This window comes from Dendropsophus ebraccatus, chromosome 3 (genome assembly GCF_027789765.1).
Source record: "Dendropsophus ebraccatus isolate aDenEbr1 chromosome 3, aDenEbr1.pat, whole genome shotgun sequence".
NCBI lineage: Eukaryota > Metazoa > Chordata > Amphibia > Anura > Hylidae > Dendropsophus > Dendropsophus ebraccatus.
In genome coordinates this window covers 185,577,264-185,603,875 of record NC_091456.1, presented here as the reverse complement: position 1 = coordinate 185,603,875, position 26,612 = coordinate 185,577,264, and the positions used below count along the sequence as shown (strand labels likewise).

The window sequence follows — 26,612 nt, the reverse complement described above, 5'->3', positions numbered from 1 at the left end:
TCCTCTTTCCTCTGCAGACACTGATACAGCCCTGTGTGATCTCCTCTCTTCTCTGCAGACACTAATAAAGCCCTGTTTGATCTCCTCTGCAGACACTGATACAGACCTGTGTGATCTCCTCTCCCCTCTGTAGACACTGATAGTCTGTGTGATCTCTGCAGACAATGATACAGCCCTGTGTGATCTCCTCTTTCCTCTGCAGACACTGATACAGCCTGTGTGATCTCCTCTCCCCCTATAGACACTGATACAACCCTGTGTGATCTCCTCTCCCCCTATAGACACTGATACAGCCCTGTGTGATCTCCTCTCCCCCTATAGACACTGATACAGTCCTGTGTGATCTCTCCTCTGCAGACCCTGATACAGCCCTGTGTGATCTCCTTTCTCCCCTGTAGACACTGATACAGCCCTGTGCCATCTCCTTTCTACCCTGTAGACACTGATACAGCCCTGTGTGATCTCCTTTCTACCCTGTAGACACTGATACAGACCTGTGTGATCTCCTCTCTCCTCTGCAGACACTGATACAGCCTGTGTGATCTCCTCTCTTCTCTGCAGACACTGATACAGCCCTGTGTCATCTCCTCTCTTCTCTACAGACACTGATACAGCCCTGTGTGATCTCCTTTCTACCCTGTAGACACTGATACAGCCCTGTGTGATCTCCTCTCTCCTCTGCAGACACTGATACAGCCTGTGTGATCTCCTCTCTTCTCTGCAGACACTAATACAGCCCTGTGTGATCTCCTCTCTCCTCTACAGACACTGATACAGCCCTCTGTCATCTCCTTTCTCCCCTGTAGACACTGATACAGCCCTGTGTGATCTCCTCTCTCCTCTGCAGACACTGATACAGCCCTGTGTGATCTCCTCTCCCCTATGCAGACACTGATACAGCCCTGTGTGATCTCCTCTCTCCTCTGCAGACATTGATACAGCCCTCTGTCATCTCCTTTCTCCCCTGTAGACACTGATACAGCCCTGTGTGATCTCCTCTCTCCTCTGCAGACACTAATACAGCCCTCTGTCATCCCCTTTCTCCCTTGTAGACACTGATACAGCCCTGTGTGATCTCCTCTCCCCCTATAGACACTGATACCGCCCTATGTGATCTCCTTTCTCCTTTCCAGACACTAATACAGCCCTGTGTCATCTCCTTTCTCCCCTGCAGACACTGATACAGCCCTGTGTGATCTCCTCTCTCCTCTGCAGACACTGATACAGCCTGTGTGATCTCCTCTCTTCTCTGCAGACACTAATACAGCCCTGTGTGATCTCCTCTCTGCTCTACAGACACTGATACAGCCCTGTGTTATCTCCTCTGTAGACACTGATACAGCCCTGTGTGATCTCCTCTCCCCTATGCAGACACTGATACAGCCCTGTGTGATCTCCTCTCCCCTATGCAGACACTGATACAGCCCTGTGTGATCTCCTCTCCCCTATGCAGACACTGATACAGCCCTGTGTGATCTCCTCTCCCCTATGCAGACACTGATACAGCCCTGTGTGATCTCCTTTCTCCCCTATAGACACTGATGCAGCCCTGTGTGATCTCCTCTCCCCCTATAGACACTGATACAGCTCTATGTGATCTCCTTTCTCCTCTGCAGACACTGATACAGCTCTATGTGATCTCCTTTCTCCTCTGCAGACACTGATACAGCCCTGTGTGATCTCTTCTCCCCTATGCAGACACTGATACAGCCCTGTGTGATCTCCTCTCCCCTATGCAGACACTGATACAGCCCTGTGTGATCTCCTCTCCCCTATGCAGACACTGATACAGCCCTGTGTGATCTCCTTTCTCCCCTATAGACACTGATGCAGCCCTGTGTGATCTCCTCTCCCCCTATAGACACTGATACAGCTCTATGTGATCTCCTTTCTCCTCTGCAGACACTGATACAGCTCTATGTGATCTCCTTTCTCCTCTGCAGACACTGATACAGCCCTGTGTGATCTCTTCTCCCCTATGCAGACACTGATACAGCCCTGTGTGATCTCCTCTCCCCTATGCAGACACTGATACAGCCCTGTGTGATCTCCTCTCCCCTATGCAGACACTGATACAGCCCTGTGTGATCTCCTTTCTCCCCTATAGACACTGATGCAGCCCTGTGTGATCTCCTCTCCCCCTATAGACACTGATACAGCTCCATGTGATCTCCTTTCTCCTCTGCAGACACTGATACAGCTCTATGTGATCTCCTTTCTCCTCTGCAGACACTGATACAGCCCTGTGTGATCTCCTTTCTCCCCTATAGACACTGATACAGCCCTGTGTGATCTCCTTTCTCCCCTATAGACACTGATACAGCCCTGTGTGATCTCCTTTCTCCTCTGCAGACACTGATACAGCTCTATGTGATCTCCTTTCTCCTCTGCAGACACTGATACAGCTCTATGTGATCTCCTTTCTCCCCTATAGACACTGATACAGCCCTGTGTGATCTCCTTTCTCCCCTATAGACACTGATACAGCCCTGTGTGATCTCCTTTCTCCCCTATAGACACTGATGCAGCCCTGTGTGATCTCCTCTCTCCTCTGCAGACACTGATACAGCTCTGTGTGATCTCCTCTCCCCCTATAGACACTGATACAGCCCTGTGTGATCTCCTTTCTCCCCTATAGACACTGATGCAGCCCTGTGTGATCTCCTCTCTCCTCTGCAGACACTGATACAGCTCTGTGTGATCTCCTCTCCCCTATGCAGACACTGATGCAGCCCTGTGTGACCTCCTCTGCAATCACCTATACTAACCCTAAGGCATCACCAGCCATCCATGCTATCACCTCTACCTACCCCATAGGTGCTGTCAGCCAGCAATGCTGTTACCATTACCAATCCTATAGCCCCCCCCCCCCCCCCCCCCTCAGTCATGTTATCACCTTACGTAAACCTGAAGGCACCTCTGGCTGCCATAACATCACTACTAGCCTTATAGCCCCCCCCCCCCCCCAGTTGTATAGATGATGGTGGTAGTAGTCGCTAACACTACAGCTAGCACCAAGTTATGGTCTTCCTGGCTCTCATACATTGTGCCTTCTCTTCTCTGCAGGTTACAGGCTCTTGCTGCAATCTTCCCCTGCTTCCTGGAGGTTTTGAAACACATTGCGCATTATACGACTTCCCATTTTTCTTAGTTTTTTTTGTTTTTTTTCAGTAGCTGTAATAGCTCGAGATTCCCTCAGCGTGATCGTCCATTATAACCATAGGAGGATAAAGAATACAGTCCAGAAAATGAGGAGCTCCTCATCCCAGGGAGAATGTGGAAAGGTAAGCGCCATGTCCTCCATACTGGAGGTTTATTCTTTACACCCATATTATTATTGTTGGTGCAGTTTTTTTTTTAGGCTTTGCACTGAATGAAGCTGCGCTGCAGTATATGTTGGCATCTTGTCCTACTGGGTTGCTGATGTATACCACAAAAGTAGCATCGTTTTCCTGCTGCCATAAAGTTCCAGAGATTTGTAATTTACTTGTAATCTCAAGTCTTCTAGTACTTATCAGCTGCTGTATGTCCTGCAGGAAGAAGTGTATTCTTTCCAGTCTGACACAGTGCTCTCTGCTGCCATCTCTGTCCATGTCAGGAACTGTCCAGAGCAGCAGCAAATCCCCATAGAAAACCTCTCCTGCTCTCTAGACTGGAAAGAATACACCACTTCCTGCATCACATACAGCGGCTTGTAAGTACTGGAAGAATTGCGATTTTTTTTTTTTTTTTTTAAGAAATTACAAATTTTCTGACACCAGTTGATTTTTTTTTTGTGTGAACACTCCTTTAAAAGTGAGCATACCCTTATATCTCTGACCACATATACAATTACTGAGCTGACAAACCTATAACCCATTTATTAATCTAAAGCAAGGATGGGCAGCCTTCAAACCTTTTTTACAGACAATGGAGGAGAAATTCTGTAGGCACATATGTGTGACTGCATTGTCTTCAGCAAGAAGCACATGTTCCAGGAACTTTCCTCTTGCTCAACAGTTTCTTATCATAGTCTTTCAGACTCTTCTATTTCACAACTCGCAACACAGTCTGGGAAACCAGAAGCTAGCGGTCAAGTGTGAGCTTAAAGGGAATATGTCACTAGGTTTATGTCACCTCAAATGAGGGCAGTATAAACTAGTGACAGAAATGCTGAACCGATCAGTGTATTACTTACATCATTCTGTTCAGCTGTTCTAATATGCAAGAGAATAGGAGAATTGGGGGGGGGGGGGGGGTGGAGTGGACTCCACGTCAGGCCTTTCGCAAACGGAACGCCCATGAAACAAAAAACATATGTAGAAGGCCTAACTCTGTAGGTAGCTCTGTACTTGTAGCTTCCTAAGCAGACCGAGAACAGACACTGAGCTCAGAACCTGCAGCTCCACAAGCAGGGAACACACACTGAGCTCTGAACCTGCAGCTTCACAAGCAGGGAACACACACTGAGCTCAGAACCTGCAACCTTACAAGCAGGGAACACACACTGAGCTCTGAACATGCAGCTTCACAAGCAGGGAACACACACTGAGCTCAGAACCTGCAACCTTACAAGCAGGGAACACACACTGAGCTCTGAACATGCAGCTTTACAAGCAGGGAACACACACTGAGCTCCGAACCTGCAACCTTACAAGCATGGAACACACACTGAGCTCTAAACCTGCAGCTTCACAAGCAGGGAACACACACTGAGCTCAGAACCTGCAGCTTTACAAGCAGGAAACACTCACTGAGCTCAGAACTTGCAGCTTTACAAGCAGGAAACAGACACACTGAGCTCAGAACCTGCAGCTTCACAAGCAGGAAACACACACTGAGCTAAGAACCTGCAGCTTCACAACCAGGAAAGACACACTGAGCTCTGAACCTGCAGGTTTACAAGCAGGGAACACACGCTGAGCTCAGAACCTGCAGCTTCACAACCAGGAAACATACACTTAGCTCAGAAACTGCAGCTTTACAAACAGGAAACACACACTAAACTCAGAACCTGCAGCTTTACAAACAGGAACCTTTATGATAACGTGTATTATGATAATGTGATTGTAAATACTCTAATGCCCAGGTCTGATCTGCCAGTACTGATATATAATAATAATTCTGTCTCCTCTCTCTTTTAGTGTCTAGCTGGATGATCTGCTGTTCGCAGTGGCTTTCGCTATTAGCCGCAGCACCAATCACAGGTATCTCACATCATAAGATCAGCCGAGTCAGTCCCCATCTCCTAGTGCCCAAACTGTTCATACACATTGATGTTTTATCCTTAGTATCTGTCATCAGCGGTGATCGGTGGGGTCTGAGTTGTGGTAGCATGGACTAGTCGCTTGTTGTGGGGGGTCCCAGGGCCTGTATACGCTGATCCCACACTGATACGCTAATATGTATTCCATGACAACCTCTTTAATCTTCAGAACCTGCAGCTTCACAACCAGGAAACACACACTGAGCTCAGAACCTGCAGCTTCACAACCAGGAAACACACACTGAGCTCAGAACCTGCAACCTTACAAGCAGGGAACACACACTGAGCTCTGAACATGCAGCTTCACAAGCAGGGAACACACCATCCACCATCCACCACCCGTTCTATGGGACTTCCTTTTGTCTCTTGTTACTTTCAGATGCTGTAGCCAAACATGGCGTCATCTATCCGCGAATGAAGTTTGTTCTGAGAGGATCTGACGTCACTTTTTATTGTAAGCTGAACCCAAGGGGTCTGATAGAAGATGTGCATTGGGATTTCGGAGCAAGCGTGACTCTAAAACCAGTCTATGACATTGTGAATGACACAGTCAGTAAGGTCACCATACACAACATGTCCGCTCGTGCCCTGACGGTGCGGTGCTTGATCCATCAAGACGGCCCTCAGTATCTGGATCAAATAAGTGTTATAAGCGGATGTGAGTATTCGGAGACAAGAGGCACAAATCGTGATGCTTTCTTGCAAAAACAGCGCCACCCCTGTCCTCAGGTTGTGTGTGGTATTACAATTCAGCGCCATTCACTTTAATGAAACTGATCTACAATACCAACACCCAAACTGAGGGTGCTGTTTCTGGAAGAAAGCAGCCATGTTTATCTAACCCACCTTATGTCACATTTGGTGAGGGGGTCATCAGATTATTTTCTTTCTTTTTTTAGATCCACCAGAAATGCCCCAAAATGTTTCCTGTATTTATTTCCACAAACAAAATGTCACATGCAACTGGATCCCGGAGAAAGACACCGACATCCCCACAAACTTCACCCTGACTGTGCAAGTGACTCTAGTCTGTATACCAGACAATCTGCCCCAATATTCCTCTAATTTAAAGGGATTATGCAGGATTAGAAAAACATAGCCACTTTTCCCCCAAAAAACAGCGCCACCCCACTCTCAGGTTGTATGGGATATTATGGGACTGAGCTGCAATAACACACACAACCTGAGGACTAGGGTGGTGCTGTTTCTGCAAGTAAGCAGCCAGTGGCGGATTATAATGTGGGCGGTTTGGGCGGCCGCCTGGGGCCCGAGGCTCCAGGGGGGCCCATGCCACGCCACCCACATTATAATCCACCACTGCACTCTCTTGTGACCGCATTCATCTATGAGGGGGCCAGCTATGAGGGGGTAAGAGGGCGGGACCATCTATAAGGGGGGGGGGGGGGGGGGAGAGGGAAGAAGGGGACCATGTATGAGGGGGTCAGCTATGAGGGGGGAAGAGGGGGACCATCTATAAGGAGGGGGCCAGCTATAAGGGGGGAAGAGGGGGGCCATCTATGAGGGGGCCAGCTATGAAGGAGGAAGAGGGGGACCATCTATAAGGGGGCCAGCTAAGAGGGGGGAAGAGGGGGACCATCTATAAGGGGTGGGGGAGTGGGAAGAGGGGGACTATCTATGAGGGGGCCAGCTATGAGGGGTGAAGAGGGGGACCATCTATAAGAGGGGGACATCTATAAGGGGATTAGAGGGGGACCATCTATAATGAGGGGGACCATCTATGAGGGGGCCAGCTATGAAGGGGGAAGAGGGGGACCATCTATAGGGGGGGGAGAGGGAAGAGGGGGACCATCTATGAGGGGGCCAGCTATGATGGGGGAAGAGGGGGACCATCTATAAGGGGGGAGAGGGGGAGCATCTATAAGGGGGGGGGAGAGGGAAGAGGGGGACCATCTATAAGAGGGGGCCATCTATAAGGGGATTAGAGGGGGGCCATCTATAAGGGGGGAAGAGGGGGACCATCTATAAGGAGGGGGACCATCTATGAGGGGGCCAGCTATGAAGGGGGAAGAGGGGGACCATCTATGAGGGGGCCAGCTATGATGGGGGAAGAGGGGGACCATCTATAAGGGGGGGGGGGGGAGTGGGAAGAGGGGGACCATCTATAAGGAGGGAGAGGGGGACCATCTATAAGGGGGGAGAGGGGGACCATCTATACGGGGGGGGGAAGAGGGGGACCATCTATAAGGGGGGGAAGAGGGGGACCATCTATAAGGGGGGGGAGAGGGAAGAGGGGGACCATCTATAAGAGGAGAAGAGGGGGACCATATATGAGAGGGGGCCATCTATAAGGGGAGAAGAGGGGGACCATCTATAAGGGGGGAAGAGGGGGCCAGCTGACATCCTCTGTGCTGCTGTGACCTCCCCTATAAGATCAGCGCCCTCCTCTCCTGACATCCTCTGTGCTGCTCGGACCTCTCCTATAGATCAGCCCCCTCCTCTCCTGACATCCTCTGTGCTGCTCTGACCTCCCCTATAAGATCAGCGCCCTCCTCTCCTGACATCCTCTGTGCTGCTGTGACCTCTCCTATAAGATCAGCACCCTCCTCTCCTGACATCCTCTGTGCTGCTGTGACCTCTCCTATAAGATCAGCCCCCTCCTCTCCTGACATCCTCTGTGCTGCTGTGACCTCTCCTATAAGATCAGCCCCCTCCTCTCCTGACATCCTCTGTGCTGCTGTGACCTCTCCTATAAGATCAGCCCACTCCTCTCCTGACACCCTCTGTGCTGCTGTGACCCTGTGACCTCCCCTATAAGATCAGCACCCTCCTCTCCTGACAACCTCTGTGCAGCTGTGACCTTGGGGGGGAACGGCAGGAATCCAGGTGGCAATATGTTTATTGGGGGCAGCGGAGGTGGGGTGGACAATGCTTACTGGGGGTAGCAGCAAGGGACCAAACATTATGTTTATTGGGGCCAGCAGGGAGGGGAGGCAGGCAGTGTTTATTGGGGACAGCGTGTGTGTGTGTGTGGGGGGGGTGGGGGGGGGGGGGGGGGGGGGCGGCCCAGGGCCCAGGGCCCAGGGCCGCCACTGTGAGCAGCTATATTTTTCTAATACTGAGTAACCCTCTTTCATTTTCTGATGAACAGGCTCAATGATGCCGAAAAGAATTGCTCAACCACTACAAACTCCTGCTCCTTCCCCATCAGCCGGGGAGAGTTGGGAAGAGAATATGATATACGCCTGCGGGTACAAAATGGACTGGGGGAAGCAACACGACACTTCACAGTGAATACATCAAAGATAGGTAATCATGACGGATGATGATTATAGTGTATCAGAAGATAGGGTTTACTTTCCAATCAACTGGTGCCAAAAAGTGCCAGAGATTTATAATGTACTTCTATTAAAAAAATCTCCAGTCTTTCAGTACTTATCAGCTACTGCATGTCCTGCAGGAAGAGGTGTATTCTTTCCGGTCTGACACAGTGCTCTCTGCTGCCACCTCTGTCCATGTCAGGAACTGTCCAGAGCAGGAGAGGTTTTCTATGGGGATTTGCTTCTGATCTGGACAGTTCCTGACATGGACAGAGGTGGCAGCAGAGAGCACTGTGTCAGACTGGAAAGAATACACCACTTCCTGCAGGACATGCAGCAGCTGATAAGTACCTTAAGAATGGAGATTTTTAAATAGAATTACAAATCTATAAAACTTTTTGAAAGAAAAAGATTTTCGCCAGAGAACCCCTTTAATGATTACCTATTATATCTTATTCCTTTAGTGAAAACGGCTCCTCCGGAGATTCGTTCTCTGCAGCCACTTGCAGGTAAAGACCCGTCGTTCTCAGTATCGTGGATGAGGCCGACCCTGGTGCCTGATGAACTAGATGTAAAATGTAACCTACGGTACAAAGAGCTACAGGATGGTCAGTGGGTCAGTATTACAGAGACTAATAGATACTGTGTACCGTAAACATAATTTAAAGGGGGTCTCCTGGACTTTTTTCTTTTTTTAGTGTCCTGTTCTCATAATAGGTCATTAATATACAGACTAGTGGGGTGCCAACAAACAGCACCCATTCCAGGGATTTATACAGAGAATGGTGCTGATGCAGATGGGTCCATACATTGTGCAATGTCTGAGCCCCTATTCTATGAGCGATAACCCAGCATGGCCACTACACAAGGAATGGAGCTGTCTGCTTCCAGTTCTGTTCTCTGTGTATATGGGTGCTGCAGCTCTAGAAAACAACTGATTGGCTAAGCATTGACACCTAACCAGGCTCATATTGGTGACCTATTCTAACCATAGGTCATTAAAACTCCCTGGAAACTTACCATATCACGTATCCTGTACTGATCCTGAGTTACATCCTATATTATACCCCAGAGCTGTACTCACCATTCTGCTGGTGAGGTCACTGTGTACATACATTACTGATCCTGAGTTACATCCTATATTATACTCCAGAGCTGCACTCACTATTCTGCTGGTGAGGTCACTGTGTACATACATTACTGATCCTGAGTTACATCCTATATTATACTCCAGAGCTGCACTCACAATTCTGCTGGTGAGGTCACTGTGTACATACATTACTGATCCTGAGTTACATCCTATATTATACCCCAGAGCTGTACTCACCATTCTGCTGGTGAGGTCACTGTGTACATACATTACTGATCCTGAGTTACATCCTATATTATACCCCAGAGCTGTACTCACCATTCTGCTGGTGAGGTCACTGTGTACATACATTACTGATCCTGAGTTACATCCTATATTATACTCCAGAGCTGCACTCACCATTCTGCTGGTGAGGTCACTGTGTACATACATTACTGATCCTGAGTTACATCCTATATTACGCCCCAGAGCTGCACTCACTATTCTGCTGATTGGGTCATTGTGTACATACATTACTGATCCTGAGTTACTGTACATCCTATATTATACTCCAGAGCTGCACTCACTATTCTGCTGATGGGGTCATTGTGTACATACATTACTGATCCTGAGTTACATCCTATATTATACTCCAGAGCTGCACTCACTATTCTGCTGGTGTGGTCACTGTGTACATACATTACTGATCCTGAGTTACATCCTATATTATACCCCAGAGCTGTACTCACCATTCTGCTGGTGAGGTCACTGTGTACATACATTACTGATCCTGAGTTACATCCTATATTATACTCCAGAGCTGCACTCACTATTCTGCTGATTGGGTCATTGTGTACATACATTACTGATCCTGAGTTACATCCTATATTATACTCCAGAGCTGCACTCACCATAGAATCAGTCATGTGTTGTACTAGTTTGAGCATGTTTGTCCCTGGGCATATATCATGTAACATCTCAGTATTCATATCTCAGGATTACACCCCTGACCTGTACATGGGGAAGGAAAAGGAAATGAGCCACCATCTTGGTGGCCTCCATGCCTACACAGAGTATGTGGTATCTGTAAGGTGCATTGGAAGCAGTGGTCAGATGTGGTGGAGTGAATGGAGTTCGGAGCTTGTAGGAAGAACAGCAGAACAAGGTAAGTTGTCACCTATTGTGATGGTCACCCTGCCCAATATTATAGATCTTAGGTGACTGAGATTCAGGAATATATGAAGTTGGTTATAGTACTCATGTATATGTCTGTGTTGGTAAAATTGCACATGCATGTACCTATATAGGGAGTGTGCTTTTATGTAGTAAGTGTGCTTGTGTGTGTATGTAATGAGCGTGCATACACCTGTAGATGGGAACTGTCTACTAAATGCCCAACTCAAGCGCCCATACAATAGAGCTATGCTTGTAGTGGAAATATGGTCTAATAAACACTGATTAGATGCAGTGGGAAATACAGTGCCTAAAGTGTACAGTACCAGAACCAAGCCTAATGCATAGATGCAGTACCAGAATCAAGCCTAGTGTATACATACAGTGCCAGAACCAGGTCTAGTGCATAGCCACAGTAACAGAACCAACCCTAGTGTGTAGATACAGTACCAAAACCCAGCCTAGTGCATATCTACAGTACCAGAACCAGGCCTATTGTATAGATACAGTACCAAAACCAAGTCTAGTGCATAGCTACAGTACCAGAACCAAGTGTAGTGCGTACAGTACCAATACCAAGTCTATTTTTGTAGATACAGTACCAGAACCAAGCCTAGTGCATAGATACAGTACTAAAACCAAGCTTAGTGCATAGATACAGTACCAGAACCAAACCTAGTGCATAATTACAGTACCATAACCAAGCCTAGTGCATAGCTACAGTACCAGAACCAGGCCAATTGTGTAGCTACAGTACCAGAACCAAGCCTAGTGCATAGCTACAGTAACAGAACCACTCTATACAAGTAAGGCTTTGTACACATTTGTCTCTGAGGCTGCAGGTTGAAGTTGCAGATGGTGCATGTGGCACCTCCATGGAGGTAGGCATGATGTACCCCCTCATCCGATGGCTGGCACCATCACTGTCCAAGCATGCATTGTGCTTCTCTGCAGACATATGACTCCAGTGAGTGTGTCATGTCGGTATGTGCACTAACCCTTAATCCATGATAACTATTTGCTGGTCACTTTTCTGTTCTCAGCTCCGACTCACAGTGTAGAACTCTGGAGAGTGATCAACTCCACGGAGCCAATGAGACTCATATACCTAACATGGAAGGTGAGTGTGAGCATTGTTCAAGGATTATATAAAGGATGGGAACTGTATGGACAGGGCTGTTTTAATAAACTGGTGGGTCTGGTGCAAAGCCCTCAAGAGTGGCCCCCCCCTCCCTTTTTGGCAACTGTGACTGTTCCTGTGACTCTCAGGTGGCGTCTTCTCTGATCAGAGTCTTACTTTTTTTTTCTCTCCATCCAGCCTGGGCCACCCTGAAGTCTTCTCCTGGCTGTGAATCCTCTCTCCAAAATCTGCCAGAGAAATATTTTAGGCTCCAGCACATACAGTAGTTAGGTCCCCTGTACCCCTATATAGTAGTTACACCCCTCTGTGCCCCCATAGTTTTAAGGTGTCCCTGTGTCCCCATTTTATTAGGTATGCTCATTGCCCCAGTATAGTAGTAAGGTCCCTATATAATATAGGCCCTTTGTGTAGCCCCACAGTAGTATAGACCTCTGTGTGCTGCCCCCAGTAGTAGAGACCGCTACGTACTTCCCCCAGTAGTATATACCCCTTGTGCGCTGCCCCAGTAGTAAATAGACCCCATTGTGCATCCCCCAGTAGTATATAGACCCCCCTGTGTGCCCCCCAGTAGTATATAGACCCTTTGTGTGTTGCCCCCAGTAGTATATACCCCTTTTGTCAGTACCTTATGTCTTCCCCATTCTGTGTGAGCAGCAGTGGTTAGTGTAATACCATATTCATACTTGTGCTGTTTGGGGGCAGCCTTCCCTGCCGGTGGTGCTGGCCGGGTTCTTGTGGGGCATTTTGGGTTTGGTCCTGTGACATTGGGGTTGCAGGGCCATTCCATGGCCTCCCTTCCCTGCACGTGCACGCTTTGCGGGGTTGGCGGTCACTGACCGACACGGTGTGGAGTTAGCGTAGGGACCCGTGTGAACCAGGGAACCGGCACGTGGTACACGGGGCTATTATGGTTTGATCAAATTATATACAGACACCCTGGTGTTGATTTTTAAAATAGGCCTAGCGGCATTAGTATCAGCCATAGATGGGATGTGCAGCCGTTTCTTTCTCTCCATGTCGTGTCGTGATATACCCCTTTTGTGCTGCCCCCAGTAGTATATCCCCCTTGTGGGTTGCCCCAGTAGTATATACCCCTTGTGTGCTGCCCCCAGTAGTATACAGACCTGATTGTGCTGCCCCCAGTAGTATATACCCCTTGTGAGCTGCCCCAGTAGTATATACCCCTTGGGTGCTGCCCCCAGTAGTATACAGACCCTATTGTGCTGCCCCCAGTAGTATAAAGACCCCATTGTGCTGCGCCCAGTAATATATAGACCCCATTGTGCTGCGCCCAGTAATATATAGAGCCCCTGTGTCCCCACAGTAGTATATAGACCCCTTGTGTGCTGCCCCCAGTTGTATATACACCCCCTGTGTGCTTCCCCAGTTATTTATAGACCCTCTGTGTGCTCCCCTAGTTATATACAGCCCCCTGTGTGCTCCCCCATTTATATAAAGCCCCCCGTGCGCTCTCCCAGTTATATACAGCCCCCCTGTGCGCTCCCCCAGTAGTATATAGTCCCCATGTCCGCTCCCCCAGTAGTATGTAGCCTCCCTGTGTGCTCCCCCAGTAGTATATAGCCCCCCCTGTGTGCTCCCTCAGTAGTATATAGCCCCCCCGAGCGCTCCCCCAGTAGTATATAGACCCCTGTGGGCTGCCCCCAGTTGTATATAGACCCCCTGTGTGCTCCTCCAGTTATATATAGACCCCATGTGTGCTCCTCCAGTTATATACAGCCCTGTTTGCTTCCTCAGTAGTGTATAGCACCCCTGTCTGCTCCCTTAGTAGTATATAGCCCCCTGTGTGCTCTGCTAGTAGTATATAGCACCCCTGTGGGCTCCCCCAGTGGTATGTAGCTCCCCTGTGCGCTCCCCCAGTGTTATATAGCCCCCCTGTGCGCTCCCCCAGTAATATAGAGCCTCCGTGCGCTCCCCAGTAGTATATAGACACCCCCCCCCGTGTGCTCCCCCAGTTATACAGACCCCCTGTGCTCCCCCTCCCATATAGTGTATAACATAAAAAAAAAAAAAACCTTTACACACGCTCCTCTTCTCTTTGCTCTTGTGGCCACACTGCAGCGGTCACTAGAGGCCGCTCTCCCCTTGCCCTGGCGCCGACGCTCCAGTGACGTCACTCGAGCACCGACACCACAGAGAGAGAGCGGCCTCTTGTGACCGATGCAGTGCGGTCACAAGAGTGACTGACAGGGAGGGAGCCAATGGCCCCCGCCCCGTCAGTGCTGCTGCATGTAAGTATGAGCACTCGCTACAAGCGCTCATAGTTACAGTGCAGAGTGCACCGGCAGGCGGCCCTGTGTATGGAGACTGTATACATGTATATGTGGTGGCCGGGTTAAGGGTGCGGTGAAGCTTTATTCTATGTCCTGTCGTCACCTTTATATAAATGTAATTTGTTGTTCTGTAGGAGAGATCCGGTATCGGTCCCACCGGGATCACACAGGGATACAACGTTCTATGGTTTCCTGAAGGCAGAAGCTTTGATTCCAGGAATAAAACCACAACCAACAGTGAAATGACATTACATGTCTCTGAGGAGGCTTATATTGTATCTGTGGTGCATTTCAACTCTGCCGGTCGCTCCCCAAAGGCCACGCTGAGAATCCCACCGGCTGGGGAGAAAAGTAAGTAGGTGTGAACACTTCCCATAGAGCGGAGACTTATGGTCACCTACCTGCACATGAGCGCACACACACACTTCTCCCTCTGTGTCTCACTATAGGTCTATCAGCCTTCTGTAAGGGACACACACAGTCCTGCCCATGTTTCGGCTCTGCAGTAGTAGTACCTTCACCAGCCTATATGCAATGCACAATTCTCCTCCAATGGTTTCATTCCAGCACACGTTTCTGTCTAGTGAAAAAACATCAGAGAATATAGTGGGATGCCGATAGAAAAAAGCGTTCTCCTCTGTTACCTGAACCTATCCCATTGATGGACATGTAATTTCCCTCCTCTAGACCACCAGGGATGCTTGTGTAAACTCATCACTTCCCCAGACGACCAGGGATATTACCATACCCTAGACCCTAGACCAACAGGGATACTTATGCAAACTGTTTATTACCCTAAAATGCCAGGGATGTAACTATAAATCTTTCCTCTGCCCTAGACCACCAGGGATGTTTATGTAAACCCTTTAATACCCTAGACCACCAGGGATGCTTGTGTAAACTCATCACTTCCCCAGACCACCAGGGATATTACCATACTCCCCTTTCACTACCATAGACCACCAGGGATGCTTTGGTAAACTCTTCATTACCCTTCACCACCAGGGATGTAGCTATAAATCTTTTTACTGCCCTAGACCACCAGGGATGTTTACGTAAACCCTTTAACACCCCCAGACCATCAGAAATGCTTATGTAAACCCTTTAATACTTGGGACCATCAGGGAGTTTATGTAAACTCTTTAATACCCCAGACCAGCAGGGACGCTTATGTAAACCCTTCACTGGGCTATTACTCTTCATTCATATGGACTGATTGTACCCATATACTACATACATCTTCTACTGCATAATAAACCCTTACAATTATATCTTAGCCCAGAGATGGAGACTCTTCAGCCCTCTTGCTGTCGTAGAACTACAATTCCCATCATGCCTGGACAGCTAAAGCTCTGATGATGATCACTATGATGAGTATTGTAGTTTGAGGGGGGGGTTGGGGGGTTGGGAGGCATTTCCACCCCTGTCTTAGCCCATCTCAATAAGGCTGTAGAGCAATGTTTAACCTGCGCCTCTTTAGTTGTTGCAGAACTACAACCCCCAGCATGCTCTGACTGCTGAAAACTGATTGTAGTTTTGCTCGAACGCAGTTGGGGAGCGTTGCTATAGAGCATTTTGAAGTTGGGTTTGGGGTATTTAAAGGGGTTCTCCACAATCCCTTTGGGTTTTTAGGGTTTAAGGACAATAGGAGGATGACATCTGCTCTGATCTACAGTAGCACTAAGTGTTTAGTTTCCCTGCAGCACCTCCATAGGACAAATGAGGTATTACACAGATATCAGTGAAATAAATGCGCTGTCTGTGTAATGTACCAAGATGACGGAAGGGAGACTTGTTTATGTAGCTATAGGCACTCGTCACACAAACTGAGTCCAATAACTTGATTATTTTCCAGCTCGGGAAGTGATCTCCAGTGTGAAGGTCTCCATTACAGAAGCTGAAGACGCCATTGTGACCTGGACAGTTACAGATTTACGCTTCCAGAGGTTTGTGCTGGACTGGTGCATCGATTTAGGGGTCGGACTCGGTAACATATCATTTCAGTACGTGGAGAATTCCTCAACATGGACGATCAAGAAAGGTAACACAATACTGTATGACACAGGTTATGCTTTACAGGAGAGAATAGAGGGCATACTTTACAGCAGAGAATAGAGGGCACGCTTTACAGGAGAGAATAGAGGGCACGCTTTACAGGAGAGAATAGAGGGCACGCTTTACAGGAGAGAATAGAGGGCTTGCTTTACAGGAGAGAATAGAGGGCACACTTTACAGGAGAGAATAGAGGGCTTGCTTTACAGGAGAGAATAGAGGGCACGCTTTACAGGAGAGAATAGAGGGCACGCTTTACAGGAGAGAGAGGGCATGCTTTACAGGAGAGAATAGAGGGCATGCTTTACAGGAGAGAATAGAGGGCATGCTTTACAGGAGGGAATAGAGGGCACGCTTTACAGGAGAGAATAGAGGGTGCGCTTTACAGGAGAGAATAGAGGGCACGCTTTACAGGAGAGAATAGAGGGCACGCTTTACAGGAGAGAATAGAGGGCATGCTTTACAGGAGAGAATAGAGGGCACGCTTTACAGGAGAGAATAGAGGGCACGCTTTACTGGAGGGAATAGAGGGCACGCTTTACAGGAGAGAATAGAGGGCACGTTTACAGGAGAGAATAGAGGGCACGCTTTACAGGAGAGAATAGAGGGCACGCTTTACAGGAGAGAATAGAGGGCAGGCTTTACAGGAGAGAATAGAGGGTAGGCTTTACAGGAGAGAATAGAGGGCAGGCTTTACAGGAGAGAATAGAGGGCATGCACAGCTCTAGTGCTCAGGTTATTTCTCCTGGTCTAAAGATGATATTTCCCAGGATGCAGATCAACAGACAGACACTGAATAAGCAGTGATTGCTGCAAGATGGATGCTCAGATGTCTGCAGAGGTCAGAGCCTGGCTTTCTCCGTAACACAGGATATCCAGGATCAGAGATCCCAACCTCCTGCATGCATTGTTCAGTGGTGCCTGTTGTCCAATCTGTGATGTATTTAGGGCGGGAGCTTTTTAGATAAGATATTTGCCGGGGGGTTGAAGCCTGTAGGCGGCCATCTTTAGCACTCCTGACACAGACATCTTAAAAGAAATAAGATAGAAAGTGCTAGAAAAGTCCCATATAGTCCAAAATGGCATCACTGTAAACAGCTGACCCCTCAAAAAACGAGCCTCACTCCACAATGAGGACACCTGAAATAAAGCGGTCAGGGGGGCGGGGCCATATGATTTCTGCCAACACCAAAGTTTCTTTGATTTCTTTTTCTCCTGCAGGAGCCCTGGCACCATACAAACGTTATAAGATATCAGTATACCCCATAATGGAGGAGAGGGCGGAGGCCCCCGCCACCAGATACTTCTATATCAGAGAAGGAGGTACAGTGATCAGCTTATCTGCACCATCCACAGAGGCTGGCGTGTGAGCAGGGGCAACGTCAGAGGGGGGCAAACAGGATAACCGCCCAGGGCCCCATTTGCTAGTAACCCCTAAGAAGGGGAACCCCAGGATGTGAAAAATTATATGGCAGTATTATATGGTTAATATACAGCAGTATTAGGTTGGTGTTATACAAATACTTTATGGCAGTGTCATGTGGCCACTATGTACCATATAGTACTGCTGTAAGGTCTCCATGTAATACTGTTGCATAGTGTCCACATGACACTGCCATAAAGTACTTGTATAACATCAACATAATACGGCTGTGTAGTAACCACATAATACTGCCCTATTAGTACTAATATATTACTGCTATATAGTATACACGTAATGCTGCTATATATTGCTGTCATATAATTTCTAAATAATGCACCCATACAGTACCCATATAATACCGACATAACACTGCCATATACTACTGACATAATGCTACTATATAGTATACATATAATACTACTACATATTAACCTTAAAATACAGCCCAATAGTATCTACATAATGCATCCCTACAGTACCCATATAATACCGACATAACACTGCCATATACTACTGACATAATGCTACTATATAGTATACATATAATACTACTACATGTTACCCCCTCAATACAGCCCTATAGTACCCATATAATGCAGCCATACAGTACCCATATAATACTGACATATACTACTATATAGTATACATATAATACTACTACATATTAACCTTAAAATACAGCCCAATAGTATCTACATAATGCATCCCTACAGTACCCATATAATACCGACATAACACTGCCATATACTACTGACATAATGCTACTATATAGTATACATATAATACTACTACATGTTACCCCCTCAATACAGCCCTATAGTACCCATATAATGCAGCCATACAGTACCCATATAATACTGACATATACTACTATATAGTATACATAAAATACTACTACAAATTATCCTTAAAATACAGCCCAATAGTATCTACATAATGCATCCCTACAGTACCCATATAATACCGACATAACACTGCCATATAGTACTGGCATAAAGCTACAATTTAGTATACATATAATAGTACTAATACTATTAAATATTTGTAATACTGTTACAGTGCCCACATGACACTGCCATAAAGAAACAACATACAGTAATACTGTGATATAGTTCTGTTGTTTAGTCTATAATACCATCAGTGTTATATCGGTATTATATGGGTACTGTATGGCTGCGTTATGTGACACTATATGACAGTAATATGTGGCAGTATTAGGTGGTTACAGTATAGCTGGATTATGTGGGCAGTATGTGACTATAATAAGTGGCAGCATTATGTGGTTACTGTACAGCACTATGATATGTGTACTGTATGGCACTATTCTGTCAGCACTATGGGTACTTTATAGCAGCATTATGTGGTTATTAGATGGCAGTATTATTTTTGCTCTGTAAAGGTGTTTTATTTGAATCCTGTGTATATGGGCTCTATACGGCAGTATGAGGTGGGCTGTGGGTGGGGTGTTTGTAACAGTATTGTCGTGGCACTATATGGCAAGAAAAACTAAAAATGGCGATAGGAGGTGAAACAGGGACCAGGGAAATAAGGAAAGTATACTGTAATGTGTTCTGTATCGGCCACAGCTCCTCTTCATGGTCCTAACCCTAAAGTGGTGGAAGTGAAGAAGACTGAGGTGACAATGAGATGGGATCCGCTCAGACCGGATGAAGCGAACGGCTTTATTACCGCCTTTACTATTGTCTATAAGCCCCTCCATGGCTATGAATCCGGTAAGTACAGGTAACATCTGCTCATATTGCACTAGAGGGAAGCAGCGTACCACATATACAGTTATATGGCTCCTGTTATAGTAAGTCAGCTCCCTCTAGTGGTCAGGGCTGTGTATAGCAATGTTTATTGTCATTTTTATATATTTTAATAATAAAAATAAAATAAAAACTAATATTACTTATCAGGGTTCAGTAGATAAGAGGACATGACTATGACTAATGGAAGTTCCGTCATCTTTCTAGTGGTTACAGTGAATAGTGACGTCTATGAATATTCTCTGCGCTCACTAAAGCCGAACACCCTCTACCGCGCCAATGTTGTAGCGAACACCAGAGTCGGGAACAGAAGTGGAAACCACATTCAGTTCCACACACTCACAGATGGTGAGTCAGGTCCAGACCGGGTGATATAATACAGTCAGTGGAGAAAAGCTCCTGAGGGCCACAGGAAAACTGCAGTAGTGGCAAGGCTCTGCAGTATATGCATTCACTTCTGCAAGTCTCATTCAGGTCTATGGGACAGTATATATATATATATATATATATATTTATATATATATATATATTGCAGTGAAATAATAGAATCCATCATTTCCCTAGGGATTTGTTCAAATGCCGGACCCCTTTCAGGAAAAAGACGGAATGAACGAGGAGTCACCCAGCTCTATGTTTGGCGGCGGAGGCGGACGGGGGAGCAAAGTAGCACACACCACCGGCAGGCATATGGCGGCGGGGGCAGACGGGAACTCTCGTCAGGCATATGGCAGCGGAGGTGGATGGGGGAGCAGAGCGGCACGACTCCTAGCAGGCATATGGTGGCGGTGGCAGATGTGGGGAGCAGAGCGGCACGACTCCTAGCAGGCATATGGTGGCGGTGGCAGATGTGGGGAGCAGAGCGGCACATCTCCCTGGCAGGCATATGGCGACGGGGCTGACAGGGGAGCAGAGCGGCACACCTCCCTGGCAGGCATATGGTGGCGGTGGCAGACGTGGGGAGCATAGCGGCACATCTCCCTGGCAGGCATATGGCGACGGGGCTGACAGGGGAGCAGAGCGGCACACCTCCCTGGCAGGCATATGGTGGCGGTGGCAGACGTGGGGAGCATAGCGGCACATCTCCCTGGCAGGCATATGGCGGCGGTGGCAGACGTGGGGAGCAGAGCGGCACACCTCCTGGGCAGGCATATGGCGGCGGGGTGGATAGGGAGCAAAACGGCACACCTCCCAGCAGGCATATGACGGCGGGGTGGACGGGGGAGCAGAGCGACACACCTCCCAGCAGGCATATGGTGCCGGGGTGGATAGGGAGCAAAACGGCACACCTCCCAGCAGGCATATGGCGTTGGGGCAGACAGGGAGCAGAGCCGACAGGCCAGGGGAGCAGGAGGCATGTCACAGGGCTGGGCAGACAGGACTGGAGGCGGACAGGCAGCAGAGCGGCACACCTCCCAGCAGGCATATAGCAGCGGGGGCGGACAGGCCGGGGGAGTGGGAGGCGCGTAGCAGGGGAAATGAGCGGAATGGGGAGCAGAGAGGCGGCGGAGGTGGACGGGGAGCAGAGCGGACAGGCTGGGGGGAGCTGAGAGGCGATATGGTAAAGCAAATTCTATGTCACAGGGGGAAATTATAGAGTTCATTCCATCATTTCCCTGAAAGGGGTCAGTGATTTGATCAATTCCCTAGGGAAATGATGGAACAGCGCGGTCATCTCATCGTTTCCGGGGATTTGCTCAAATCCCTGATTCTATCATTTCACTGCAATGTGTGTGTAATATCTATCTGTTATATTCTGTACAGGCAGTGTGTATATAGGAGCGCTGGCTGGAACGTTGGGGGCCTGTTTGCTGCTGCTGTTGGTGCTTGGAATTATATATAAATACAAGAAAGACAAGTAAGTGAACCCTTCAAGTTGTGCATCATGTATATAATGTCGTCTTTACTAGAATCACCAGGATAAAGCTTATAGTTTACTATATTTATTCTGACTATAGGGACATGGATATAGGATCAGTGGCACTCAATACATATGAAAAAGATTAATCCAATGCAGGTCTCATTCAGACAGACATACGGCAGCAACTTAATATGGACACTATAATCCGCTGCACTATGGCTGTCTGAATGAGACCTTACTTTATGGGGGAGATTTATCAAAAGGTGTAGAATTTAGACTGGTGTAAACTGCCCGCAGCAACCAATCACAGCTCCGCTTTCATTTTACCAGAGCTGAACGCTGAGCTGTGATTGGTTGCTGTGGGCAGTTAGCACCAGTCTATATTCTACACCTTTTGATAAATCTGGGCTTATATGTTAATAGTTAAAGGGGCTGTCCAGTAAAACATGGCTGCTTTGTTCCATAAACGGAACCTCTCTTAAAGTCCATGAAGCTGAACTGTAATACCACACACAACCTGAGGACAGAGGTGGTGCTGCCAATAGTTCCCAGCAGATCATAAAAAACTCCGATATTATTTATGATGTTTTTAATGGGATCAGTATGGACATATATTGGGTAATACTGACAGATACCCTTGAAGCTTCATCATCATAATCTTTCTATTTTTTTTTAGGATCAAAAATCTAGTTTGGCCGATAGTACCTGATCCATCGCACAGCAGCATCTGTGACTGGCCCTCAGACAGGCCGCGGGTATGTATGTATGGCTGGGATGTATAGTCCTCTCCTTGTTTATGCTCACGTTTAACGCTCCATATGCTGAAAAGGATTAAAACAGATATAATAAACCCCTTCCATTCCCACAACATACACTCGCACCCTCTCCCTCAGCCTATTCCTTATCCATAATGAGATCACTCTGATACTTATCATTTACCTGTCTATATGTTGTGGCATCGAAACAGGTTTTAGATGCATCATTGGTGGTTCTGTGACCCAACTGGTATTCCCATGATGGAACTGCAGGGGGCGCTAACTAGAGATGAGCACAACTCCAGCATGCATGAGGTCCTGTGTACCCGGAAGTCTCAGCATTTGATTCCCGGTGGCTGAAGAAAAAGGATGCAGCCCCAAGGAGTCCTGGAAAATATGGCTAAAGCCTATGGAGAAGATTTATCAAACATGGTGTAAAGTGAAACTGGCTCAGTTGGCAACCAATCAGATTCCATCTTTCATTCCTCACAGACTCTTTGGAAAACGAAAGATGGAATCTGATTGGTTGCTAGGGGTAACTGAGCCAGTTTCACTTTACACCATGTTGGATAAATCTCCTCCTATGTCTGTATCCATGTTTTCCAGACAGCCTTAGGACTGCATCCAACGCCTCATCCACCGGTAATCAAATGCCAAGACTTAGGCCGCATTCACACGTTCCGTGTTCCGCATCTCTGATGTGTTGCTGGGAGCGGGGGGGACTGTACGGATATGTGCTGTGATGTAATGACAGAGCTTTGTCTTATAGCGCGGTGCATATCTGTACAGTTCCCCCGCTCCCAGCAACACATCAGAGATGCTGCCGTGCAGGGGACAGACTCTAGTACAGGCCTTCCATGTTCGTGTTCCGTGCAGAACATAGAACGTGTGAATGCAGCCTTAGGCAAGTCCGTAGAATTCTGTCCATGTTCTACAGACTGGACCTGGGAGCTCCCATCATCAGGATTATTATTGTCGGTTTGCACTAGTGTACCGACCAGAGATGAGCGAACCTGCCGGATTTCTGGTTCGTACAGCGACTCCCGCTGTCTGCCGGCTCCGTGCAGCGGGTGGATACAGCCTATGGCATAGGCTGTATCCCAGTTTTATAGGCGTTCCTTAGGCTGTATCCACCCGCTGCACAGAGCCGGCAGACAGTGGGAGTCAGATGCCGAGATTTCTGGTTCGTACAGGTTCGCTCATCTCTAGTACTGACACAGCGCCACGGGGAGCTCCCACTCCAGCCCGCAGAACACCAACCATGTACAGGTGCAGAGAGACTCAAGCCTGCTCCAGTTGTGGCCTGCTGTGACTGATCTGCTGGCTTGTGGCCTATCTGACAGATCATCCATTACATTGTTCTGTATAAGCAATTGAATGGTTGCTTCTGAAACAAAAATTTAAATAGGAAAAAACACTATTAAAAAAATTATATAATTCCTTTCTCTATATAAAAATAATAAGCAAATAAGTACACTGGGTAGCGACGCGTGCCAAATTGTCCAACATCCCAGACAAAAAACATGAGAAATCAGTGGAAAAAAAAGATACAAATGGCAGTGTGAACCCATCCAGAGACAACCAATCGGGCAGCAGCACAGCGCTCTTCCATGGCAGTTTGTAATGTTACGGCTCCTCAGGCTGACAGCGCTCTTCTCCCCCTTCAGGCCGTCCAGCTTCTGAACTCCGTGTGGACAGATGGGGCGCTGCACTCTGGAGACCTCCAGATTCTACATGCAGTCTATGTAAATGATAGAAGGGATCGGGAGCTTCTGCTACAAGAGTCGTGGGGCAGCACCGAGGATGAAGAGTCCATGGATGATTCCTTCATAGTGATGCATTACGCAGTTACAGAGAAGCTTCCGGAGTCTGCAGACTGTATTCCGCTCCTGGATTCAGAGTCATGGCCGGCGGCAGAGAGCTGCGACTACTCCAAGACTGTGGCAGCAGAGGAGACGCCACCAAACCCAGACCTGTTCTATAGAGATGATGCAGCTGCCAACCCATACCTGAAAAATTCTGTACGGACCAGAGAAACGTTACACATGACTGAGAGCGCCAACAGGTAGAGGTGTCGGCCTCCTTACCGCTCACATTGTTCTAAGACTAAGGTGTTATCTAAATATATATTTACTAAATGGACGTCCGAGAACGGCAGGAAACTAGTTCCATGGGGACAGCTTTATTAGAAACACATCTTGCCTGTATTGTCTGAGTAGGGGTGGCTATAGTATAGATGAGCTACTCTTCTGTAGTAATCTTTTTTTTCTTCTTTTAAACCAAGTGGTCCCAGCAAGTGCCAGAGATTTGTAATTTACTTCTATAAAAAAAAAATCTCCAGTCTTCCAGTACTTATCAGCTGCTGTATGTCCTGCAGGAAGTGGTGTATTTCCAGTCTGACACAGTTCTCTCTGCTGTTCAGAGAAGTAGCGAATCCACATGGAAAACATCTGCCCTCCAGACTGGAAAGAATACACCACTTCCTGTGGGGTATACAGCAGCTGATAAGTACTAAAAGACTTGAGATTTTTTATATAGAAGTAATTTTCAAGTCTATATAAAATCGCTGGAACCAGTTGATTTGAAAGAAAAAAAAATGGTGGTATTTGTAAACAACACAGCACTGTGTGTGCACTTTATGGCAGCTGCCGAAAATGGTCTCCTCCAGCCAGGTAGTCTCCCCCCCCCCAAAGTGCTGCATGGGAGCTTGTCTGTATAGTTTTACAATCTGGAGCCACAACAGAATAGTTGGTAACTCCCTCCAGCCTCTAATAAGTGACAACTAAATTGTCAGCTTTGCTGTATAGGCTTTGACTAAATGAGCAGAGTCATGTCAACCTGTAAACACTAAAAGGGTTGGCCACTTTATAGTAAAGTTGCTCAGTGTACAGTATTAGTAGGGGTATTCACAGCAGCTCCGTGTATACCTCAGAGCTAAAAATCATACTCCCCCCTCCTCCAGACTGTGCTGCCCTGCTCTTTGGTGAGTCTGTCTTTATGATGGCCGATATGGAGGAGCATGTGACCATGCCCTGCCCTAAAGTGTCCAACACTGAGCCTGTATATGCCTATGGTGGACACTGGGAGGGGGGGGGGGGGCATGGTCACATGCTCCTCAGTATTGACTATCTTATGGACAGTCTCACCAAAGCCTGGAGAGGGGGGTCTGATTTTTAGCTGTATGAGGTACACGGGGAGCTGCAGTCAGTAAGTGCAGTACACCTACTAATACTGTACACAGAACTATTTTAATATAAAGGTGGCCATTCTTTAAGCCATTGTGACAATATTTGGCAACAGCCATTGTGTGTCCCTACTCTTATAACGTTACATAGCTAACTAAAACAGGTATCCGCGCGAGACCATTTCATGAGCCACAACGTAGTACAATTCAAGGGGTATTCTGCCCAAAGTAAACTTTGTTCTGCACCAGGTCAGCAACATATTAAAACATGCTATTCTTACCTGTCTAGGCTTCCCTGGTGTCCTCCTACGTCATCTCCGGGTCCCCAGCTGAGTGATAACACCTCCACTTCCAGGACAGACTTATCTGGCAGTGACAGCCTGCTCAGCCAATCACTGACTGAGACGGTAAAGCGCTGCAACCAGTGATTGGCTAAATTGGCTGCCATCCCCAGATGAGTCCTTCTCGGATACGAAGGCGAGATCGTTTAGCCGGGGACCTGAATATGACGTAGGAGGATACCAGTGGAGGACAAAGAGGTAAGAATGGGCTGTTTGTTATAGTCTCCCCAAGGACAGCAACATATTAAATGATTACTTTGGGGGTGGTATACCCCTTTAAGGCAGCGTACCAGGACAATATTTGGCTACACAAACCCATGTTATGGCCAAAGGTGTGTGTGTGTACGCCTTCCCTTGATATCACATCTAGAACGTATGCTTTATGGACTGCTTAAAGGGGTTGGCCACTTTATAGTAAAATTGCTCAGTGTACAGTATTAGTAAGTGTAGTTACAGCCCTTACTGACAGGGGCTCCCTATGTACCTCATAGAGCTAATCAGGGCCGGGACAAGGAGTTTTGGTGCCCTAGGCAGAGAAGGCAAATGGCTATACTGTATGTGGGGGCTGATACTTGGTCATCACAGGCTCTGCAGAGTATTACCACACTGCAGACTATATGGGAGAGTCCAGTATGTATACTGTACCCCCTGACTGTAAAAGGACCATCATGTATACTGTACCCCCTGACTGTAACAGGACCGTGTATACTGTATCCCCTGACTGTAAATCACTGGTGTCAGGGGGATTAGCCTGTACACAATAAACAGAATATAAAAGTGTTCACCAACCTGTGGCTCCCGAGCTGTGGCAGGACTACAACTCCTATCATGCTGTGACTGTTGTAGTTTTGGAGCAGCTGGTGACCCACAGGTTGGGGAACAATAGCCTATGGGAAGTGCTGTGTATAGAGGAGCAGTGCAGGGATATGGGGCAGCCCTGTGACCTAGGTGACCTCCCTCTCCCAGCATTCCCAGCTCTCCCTACACCTAAAGAATGACGAGAGTCAGTCAGTGAACTTACCAGACAGCAGCC

General features: G+C 47.6%; 2 protein-coding genes across 2 annotated transcripts in view; one reads left to right on the top strand and one right to left on the bottom strand.

The window, feature by feature from the left end:
* The window catches only part of LOC138786767 (zinc finger protein OZF-like), a 419,299-nt gene that overhangs the window by 93,193 nt on the left and 299,494 nt on the right, over positions 1-26,612 (bottom strand). The window lies entirely within an intron of this gene.
* IL31RA (interleukin 31 receptor A) lies at positions 3,249-24,349 on the top strand. Its single transcript, XM_069963571.1, has 16 exons — positions 3,249-3,284; positions 4,000-4,078; positions 5,625-5,903; positions 6,145-6,259; positions 8,355-8,512; positions 8,988-9,139; positions 10,589-10,757; positions 11,809-11,885; positions 14,332-14,548; positions 16,053-16,238; positions 17,471-17,572; positions 19,259-19,405; positions 19,649-19,789; positions 21,203-21,296; positions 21,976-22,054; positions 23,722-24,349. Exons 1-16 carry the CDS (start codon positions 3,249-3,251, stop codon positions 24,121-24,123), a joined length of 2,433 nt encoding a protein of 810 aa, XP_069819672.1. The 3' UTR covers positions 24,124-24,349.

Bases quoted from the DNA above. Each gene is read 5' to 3' on its own strand.
- IL31RA (XM_069963571.1), top strand. From the start codon at position 3,249: ATGAGGAGCTCCTCATCCCAGGGAGAATGTGGAAAG. The intron at 8,513-8,987 runs GTAATCATGACG...TTATTCCTTTAG, and splicing joins AGTGAATACATCAAAGATAG to TGAAAACGGCTCCTCCGGAG. The intron at 9,140-10,588 runs GTCAGTATTACA...TTCATATCTCAG, and splicing joins AGCTACAGGATGGTCAGTGG to GATTACACCCCTGACCTGTA.